The sequence below is a fragment of the Grammomys surdaster genome, unplaced genomic scaffold (genome assembly GCF_004785775.1).
Source record: "Grammomys surdaster isolate TR1022 unplaced genomic scaffold, NIH_TR_1.0 126109, whole genome shotgun sequence".
NCBI lineage: Eukaryota > Metazoa > Chordata > Mammalia > Rodentia > Muridae > Grammomys > Grammomys surdaster.
In genome coordinates, this window is record NW_021620917.1 from 4685520 (window position 1) to 4694073 (window position 8554).

The 8554-nt window shown below is 51.7% G+C and overlaps 1 protein-coding gene across 1 annotated transcript in view; it reads left to right on the top strand.

The window, feature by feature from the left end:
- Iqce (IQ motif containing E) overlaps positions 1 to 8554 on the top strand; it is a 35040-nt gene that overhangs the window by 16777 nt on the left and 9709 nt on the right. The window contains exons 12-16 of the mRNA XM_028756016.1: positions 837 to 1063; positions 3681 to 3785; positions 4391 to 4481; positions 6385 to 6555; positions 7451 to 7474. Of these exons, the coding sequence (XP_028611849.1) occupies positions 837 to 1063; positions 3681 to 3785; positions 4391 to 4481; positions 6385 to 6555; positions 7451 to 7474 (618 nt within the window). The remainder of the gene's footprint in view (positions 1 to 836; positions 1064 to 3680; positions 3786 to 4390; positions 4482 to 6384; positions 6556 to 7450; positions 7475 to 8554) is intronic.

An 8554-nucleotide genomic window follows, 5' to 3' on the forward strand; every position in this document is an offset into this window, starting at 1 on the left:
AGAGCCCCTGCCTAGAATCTCCCAGTGAGGGGCTGGGGTGTGGCTCAGTGGTAGAGCCCCTGCCTAGAATCTCCCAGTGAGGGGCTGGGGTGTGGCTCAGTGCTAGAGCCCCTGCCTAGACTCCCCCAGTGAGGGGCTGGGGTGTGGCTCAGTGCTAGAGCCCCTGCCTAGAATCCCCCAGTGAGGGGCTGGGGTGTGGCTCAGCACCAGAGTACCTTCCTAGAGTGAATCTACTGTGGAAGGATTGGGGGTGTGACTTGGTACAGGGGCTTCCCTGACATGACTTGTATTCCAAGTATTGAAAGAAAGAGCTGTGAACCAGAGTCCCCCAGGTGTTTGGCAGAGCTGTGCAAAGCCCAAGGGAGAATGTTTTAAATACAGTCGCATACTGACAAAGTAGAAAGCAAAAGAAGTTTCTGTATTGTGGAAGTACTTTATATGTAAAGCATGCTGGGAAATTCAGAAAACCCAGGTACATCCCGAGAGCCATTAGGCAAGGCCTGGGGAGACAGGAGCTGCTTTCAGACAGAACTGGATTGGCTGAAGGTCCATCACCAGGGTTGGAAATCTCCCACATGCCAGTGTCTGCATCCTCCTGTCTGCCTACCTCCCCAGTAGCCTCTGTGGTAGTGTTGGTTGCTCTGACTCAGTCCTGCCTCTGGGCCTGGCCAGCACTTTCCCACTTTGGGTTTTGGCTGCTAGGAAGAGCATCTTTCCAGAGCAGCAGCCCTGCTGACTCGGTCCTCACCGTGAAGTTTCCCCCATATACCAAAGATTGGCTGCCCTTGAGCCTCACAAGCAGAGGGAATGTTAACAAATGCTTCCATTGCCTCCAGAAAGTGAGTTCCTCAGAAAGCCCAAAGTCTGCTTCAGAGCTGGGCAAGCCAAATCCCCTGGTCCGCTCCCCATCCAACATCTCAGTGCAAAAACAGCCAAAAGAGGACCAGTCCAAAGAGGACCAGCCCAAAGTGGATCCGTCTGAGGACCAAGAGCATCTCCAAGGAGCCCTGAAGAGCCTGAAAGAGGAGCTGAGTGCACTGCAGGAACAGCTGCTGGAGAAAGAGTAAGTGCCTGCCGACCTGCACCAGGTAGGGCTGAAGTGCTGGGCCTGTGTCAGCTAGGACATCCACATTTCAGGGCACTGAACATCTACATCACAGGTAGGATAGAACTTGCCTGTGATCTCAGCACTTGGAAGGGTTTGGGCAGATCAAGTCCAGCCTCTGTGTCTTAGTTACTTTTAAATTGTGATAAAGCCATGACCAAGGCCAGCAGCCCTGCCCACCCTGAAACCTGCTGCAGATGAAGGATCTCAGGCCCTGCCCACCTGGGCGCTGGATGGAATACAGGCCTTGCACCTGCCCCTCCCCCATAACCCTTCTCCCAAACATCCTCCACCCCACCACCCCTCTCTTTCCTTGCTCTGGCCCTGTCCTTTTGAGAGCTGGTTGGGAGATCCAAGGCCTCAGGCTCCACCCACTTATGAGCTCATGAGGGCTGCTAAAGGGCTGCTTGGGAGCTAACTGGCATGGAGGGCCTCAGCCCTGACTACCTGGGAGCTGGTGGGATGCAAGGGCCTCAGGTCCTACCCGCGCCAGTGCTGGGTAGGGTTGCAATATTTAAAGCTCAGCCAGAGAGGTTAGGAATGGAAGACCCAAGGCCCCACCTGCTGGGAAGAAGGGTAGAGAAGCGGCTCCTCACCAGGTCTGGCATGCACCAGTATTCCCAGCACGTGGGAGGCTGAGGCAGGAGGATCTCAGTTTGAGTTAAGCCTGGCTATATAGAGAAACTCAAAAACCCAAGATCTGGGGACATAATTCAGTGGTACGGTACTCGCCTAGCTGTGGGCCGTCATTCAGTAATACAGTGCTCGCCTCACACGTAGGGGAACAAGTCAGTGGTACAGTACTCCACAAACATGGATATAGTTCTGTGGTACAGTACTTGCTGAGCACATGAGCTGTGATTCAGTGGTACAGTATGTGCTGAGCACATGGGCTACCTTAAATTGAAGCTCTAGAAACATGGGATAGGGGAAGGCAAAAAAATGTAAAAGTTTAGAGCTGCCAGACCCCCTTCAAACTGTGTCCCTAGTTTCTTCCTGGCCTACTTTTATATGCATTGCTGAGAGTTGACAATGGGTTCCTTATAAAAATTAGCATTTCATGGAAAGATTTTAAGTTGTGATGGTGGCCCTGAGGGATGGCTCATGAGATAAAGGCACTTGGCACCAAGCCTGATGGCCTTCCTTAGATCCTGGGACCCACACTGTGGGAGGAGAAAAAAAAGACAGCTCCCACAAGGTTTCCTCTGACTTCCACATATGTACCATGGCACATGTGCAAGTGTACATGCACACACACAGTATATATAAAAATAACTTAAATTACATTGGACATTCTGAAGTAGATTTTCTGTCTTGCTGTCATCAATTCAAAATAAGACCAAAATGAAAGAAAAAACCCACAGCTGTCACCTCAAGGGGTTAGCAGTTTATTCTGTGGCTAGATATGAGTGACCACGGTTATCTCAAGTACCGTGCTCCACCGTGGCAACAGTCATGAGGTTGTTAAAATCACAGAAGAGAGGAAGCCCTAAGTAGAGCCAACCGAAAATACATGGGTGGAAACGGCAGGCAGGCGGATTTCAGAGACCAGGAAAACTGCAGCTTCAGACGCTGGCTGCCTGTGGGTGGGAAGCCAGAGGACATCCGTACCTTCCGAAAGGATTTGCCTGAAGGTCACATGGATGTACATTCACACCCAGAGGTACGCACGAATGGCCTCAAGAACTAACGGGAGTTCAGGGTGATTTGACCCTGAACCTGTAACATTGCAACCCCACACACTCACACATGTTCTAGTTGGTCAGATGTTTAACACGGGGACCGGAGCAGGGCTCAGCAGTTAGGAACATTTGTTACTCTTGCACAGGACCTGGGTTTGATTCCCAGCACTCACATGGCAGCTCACAACCATCCATAATTCCAGTTCCAAGGTATCTGACACCCACTTCCAACCTTGCATGACGCAAACATTCACACACACAAAATACAAACAAATCTTTTAAAGTTCTAACTCGGGTGTGAGAACTTCACTTCACATTCTGAGGTGTGTCACAATAGCTCCCACTCACAAAGCACTGGCTATGTGACAGTCACCCCGCTAAACAATCAACAAGGAGCTCAGTTAATACAGAGATTAGCAAGAACCTGGAGAAGTGGGGTCAGCAACATGAAGTGGCGGATCTGGGTTTCAGACAGTCACCTCCAGGGTTGAGTTCATGGCCCTGGTGGGTGCCACCCATATCTTGAGCCAGCACCGGGGCTCTGTGTAAGCAATGTCCCAGGTTAGGCCAGAGCAAAGCAGGTCCTTCCTGGGCTCAGACACTGTGTCATTTAAGTGTCTTTGAGGTCTCTGTCTCAGGGTAGGATCTTACCTGCTCTTGTTCCTGTTGACCGTGTCCCGTGACAGTCCCTCTACACAGTGGCGTCTGCACTGCAGTCAGCACCCTGAGAGATGCCCAGGCACTGTCATTAGAACCAAGAGCCGTCAAGGACCTGTCTAGATCCACTGCCTAAGGAAGGAAGCAGGGTCATGTGATCCAAGCAGCGGCATCCTGCAGCACGTGCTAGCCTTGGGCCTCGTGGCCATGGAAACCTCTCCACTTGTGTCTCTCAGCCTGGAGATGAAACAGCTGCTACAGTGCAAGGTGGACCTAGAGAAGGAGCTGGAGACAGCTAGGGAAAGTGTGAAGAGGAGGCGCGAGCAGGAGCAGGCTTGGAGGTAAGGTACCCTGAGTGGTAAGGAGCGTTTGACCTATTGTGTCTGACCCAGGATCTCCCTGTGTCATGCAAACTGGCCTCAATTTACAGTTTTCCACCTACAGCCTCTCAGCTGTGAGAACCACATTTGTTCACAAGTGTGAAACCCACCCCGAATATCCGAATATCCCGGGTTTGTCTGTGAAGGGTTTCAAGCACCCGACTCTGGCTTTGAACTTGTTTTGGAATCAAAATGACCTTGAACTTTGTATTCTGCCTCCACCTCCAAAGTGCTGTGCTTGCTTGGTGTGCTAGCACGCTGTATTGTCGTACTGGAGATGGACCTCAGGCCTTCCTGCATGTTAGGCAAGCACTCTACCACAGACACATGTCACAGCCCCTAGGCCCCTTTGCCAACTCCGATGACATTTTAGGAATGATGCAGGACCCAGCATCCTCAGCCCTGCCCTTGCAGGCTCTGAGAGCGAGCCTAGGTGAGAGCTCAGCCCCGGCAGCTCTCCTGATGGTCATCAGTCCCCAGGACTGTGGACTCCCTATCCAGCACTGCCCTTACCACTGTGTGACCAGGTGACGACTAAGGTGTCCTCGTTTCCCTCTGCACTTTAGGGAGGAAATTGAAACCCTCACCAAAAAGTGTCAAGAACTGGAAGAAGCTAGGAGACAAGAGAGAGACTCCTTCATAGCAGTGACTCACGAGGTACCGTGTGGTGGGGATGTTCCCTCGGCTTCAGCACGGTGGGGCTTGTAGCCATTTCTTCACGTTCAACTTCCCCATGATCACCCACTGCCTGTCACCTGCCCTAATGATCTCGGTAACTTGGGTGATGTGTGTAGAATCCTCAGGCTGGCCTCGGGTCTCAGGCAGTTTAGATGTGGTAGGGGCAGCTCTGAGGAGGAGGGATAGCTCACGCCTAAGGAGCATAGACGTGGCTCTCTCCTAGTTACCTAGGCTGGCCTTGAATTTACCGTCCTCTTGCCTCTGCTTCTTCGGTGCTGGCATTACAGGCCTGTGCCCTTCAGGCTTCTCTTTTGTTTTTCTATGGAAGTCTCAGGACTTGCTGTCAGGCAAGACTTGTGGTTGTGAAGGTCACCTGGGTGTTCTCTACTTCCAAAGGTCAGCGAGAGGCCCTCTGGTCCCTGTTCTCTAAGCTGCCGACACCTGCGTATCCCGGAGATAGATGAACCCCCTTGTTAATCTGTCCCATGTGTGGGCCCCTGACATAAGCACAGGTGGAAACTAGTTCCTTAGGGACTAAATATCCGTGGCCACTCTTTACTCCAGAGGGGCCCGATATGTGAATGCATAATAAACCTTTGTGGACCAAACATGGTGGTGTAGGACCATGATCCCAACGTCCACGAGGCAGAGGCAAGAGGACGGAGAGTGCAGGAGCAGCCTGGGGTGCTCAGGAGCTGACTCAGTAGGTAAAAGCACTCTTGTTACACATGCATGAAGACATTCTAGGGACAGAGACAGGAGGATAGTGGGAGCTTGCTTGCTACCAGCCTAGCTGCAGATCCAGTGTGTGTGTGTGTGGGGGGGGGGGGTTACCTTGAAAGAATAAAGCAGCAAGTGACAGAACAGGACACCCGGTGTCCTCCTCGGGCCTCCACCATGATCAGGACAGGACGTGAAGAACGCATGGCTCACTGTGAGGTTGGCTGGTTTGAACGGTTGTGACCTCTGAGCCACACAGCATCCTGGTTGCTAGCTACCAGGTCCTGGGTGATTATCTTGGTATATGAAGCTTACACAGAGGGAGTGGGGCTGGACCTGTGAGTTGCCTACGTGACCTCCCTCTTAGGAGCATGCTTCTTGTCCTGGGCTCTGTCCCATCTGCCCAGGAGCAGCCAAGACACACATGTCAAAAAACTTTATAGAGCAAATAAAAATCTCAGCTTCGGTGCTGACTGGCACCGCTGTGTCATCAGCCACCGTCTGAAAGTGCACACCTCTGACGTGGCTGAAGGCTGTTGCTGCAGCGTGCTTCTCCACTGGACCTCCCTTTAGTGTGTGTGCGGTGGTGCACACATGCGCAGGGAGGAGAGGCTGGCTTGTCCAGGGACCCGGGGTGGCCCTGTTTCTGCCTCCCTGGTGCTGGGGTGACAAGCACACGCTGCACACGCTGCAACACCTGGCTTCTACGATGCTAAGGTCAAACTCAGGTCCCCATGCTTGTGCAGCAAGCGCTTTCCTGACTGAGCCATCTCCCTGGCCTTGATCCTGCCTTCTGATGGGAGGAAGATAATTTTGCCAGTAATTTTAACTTTATTGAGAAGAGCCCTGATAGGTGGCAGACTTGGAGAACACTACCTAGGAGTCGGCGGCGTCTCAGCAGTACAGCCCCGCCTCTTCCTACCAGAAGTATGGCAGCAGTGTCTCCACCTCAATTTCCCAAATCTCACTCCTATACCACATTAATCTTTAAAGAGAACTCTCAAAAAGACCGCCATTGCGCCAGGCTCAGACTTTGTTTTATTAAGTCTGCTGTCTGATGAGCGAGGCCTGCTGTCCCGCGGGGTAATATCCTGGTTAATATCCTGTCCGCTTGCCCGCTGCTGACATCTCTGTAGCAGCTGGCCCCTTTCATTTCCTGCAGGCTCACCCAGAACAACATGCACCCTCAACCAGCAGCAAGCACTCCGAGCCAGACTCCGACAACAGTGCTGATGAGGAGGGTAGCTCCCAGACCCCTGCCCTGTGCTCCGAAGAGAGGAGAGAGTCTGCCGTCAGGACCCTGCAGGCCCAGTGGAAGGCCCACAGGCACAAGGTAAACTTCCCAGGCCGTGTCTAGCTGCAGAACGCATTTGGTGTTTGCGTGTTCCATTACCCAGTGAGTTTCAGAGCGGATGGCGAGCAGAAGGCGAGGCTGCTAACTCTGGCCTCTGCAAAGGACAAGTGGTGCACACCTGTAATCCCAGTGCCAAAAACTATCAGGAGTTCAGGGTCACCCTAAACCCCAAGGGACCGTCCAGTAACAGTCAGTGACCTGATCACGGCCATCTTGGATGGCCACAGGACTGTGCTTCTAGTTGTGTCTGTGTCAGTCAGTCTCCCTGGTGTAAACAAAGTTTACTCAGCAGTGGACATGTGTCCAGGTGCTCCTGAGGAGATAGGGCAAGCCTTTTCTTCTAGGTGGAAACCAGTTTCAGAGCAAGGAATGGCAGGATTATCCCTGCTTTAGCAGAACACAGGAGCACGCCCTGCCCTCCCTCCCTGCTATCCTTCATGGGAAGAGAATTGATAGCAGCTCAGATTCTATTATTTATTGAATCTTTTAAAAATTTAGTTACAATCATTATTCTCTTTAATATTCAAGTTGTCCCAGATATGGTCCCAAGAGCCCCTTTCCCTGGCCTCTATGGCTGTGGTCTTACCAAGCATGTCACTGAATTATGGTGAAAGATTCCCAGGCCACTCTGCACCAGAATCAGGCAGGGAGACATAACTGCGGGTGCCCAGCTCCATTCTCCATTCTGGGTGTTGAGGACTGAAGTCCATGGCATGGTAAGCACCCTTACGGTAGTCCTCCCACCCAGTTAACTCAGCCCTGAAAGCCTCTCCCAGGCTCAGGTTGTCAGTGAAGATTAACCGTCACACGCACTTCTAAAGAAGGATCCACCGAGGAGACCCCCGCTAACTCATTTCTCGGTTCCTTATTTCAGAAAAGAAAAGCAGCTTTGGATGAGGTAAGCCAGGTCGGTTCCACCCATTTCAAAACCCCTACTTTGACTGTGGTATAAAGTAACCTGGGACCGTGGATGGATGTAGAGGGTGTGGGCGGGTGGTGTACACACACTTGTGCAGGGATGCCGTGCCGGTGTGCATGGAGGTCAGAGGAGGAAGGCGGAGCCTGCTCTCACTTTTGGGGTACTCCCTGAGACAGGGAGGCAGGGCCGCAGGGCCTGTCATTGAACTTGCTGGCCACAGCTATATCTACCCCTAGTGTGCTGGGGGCTCAAAAGTCTTTAAGCTTGCAAAGAAAATGCTCTTAACCTTGGAGCCATCTCTCCAGCCCACCCAAGGGCAATCTGAAGGCTGGCTTCCTTCCTTCCTTCCTTCCTTCCTTCCTTCCTTCCTTCCTTCCTTTTCTTTCTTTCTTCCTTCCTTCCTTTCTCTCTCTCTCTTTCTCTTTCTTTCTCTCCTCTTTCCCTCTTTCTCTCTTTCTCTCTTTCTTTTCTTTCTATCAGTACACTGTAGCTGTCTTAAGACACACTAAAAGACAGCATCAGATTCCATTACAGATGGTTATGAACCACCATGTAGTTGCTGGGAATTGAACTCAGGACCTCTGGAAGTGCAGTCAGTGCTCTTGACCACTGAGCCATCTCTCCAGCCCCTTAAAGGCATTTCTTTAAGTCCTGACTTCAAACTCTGAAATGAAGTTTAAAATACACTAGTAACAGAAGCATAAAATGGAACTCCTGAATAACTTCCCATTTTAAAAATTCTTTTACACAGCCTTTCCTCCATTCCCATGTTGAATTCTTGGTTGAACATTGCTACATGCTCAGCCACAGACGCCAGGACACGCACGCTGTGACTCAGGGAGTGTTGAGGTCTTGAGCACTAGAGCCTTGGTGTCCCTATGGGATAGATGGGACAGGACACAGGGTTGTCCCAACAGGAGAGACAGCAGAAAGAAGCAGGTTATGGTGGCGGTGAGATTGGAGTAAGATACTGGTATTTGTCACTGGAACCTCCTACATGCTAGATGTGCCACTACCACTGAGCCACACCCCAGCCCCTCACTGGGGGATTCTAGGCAG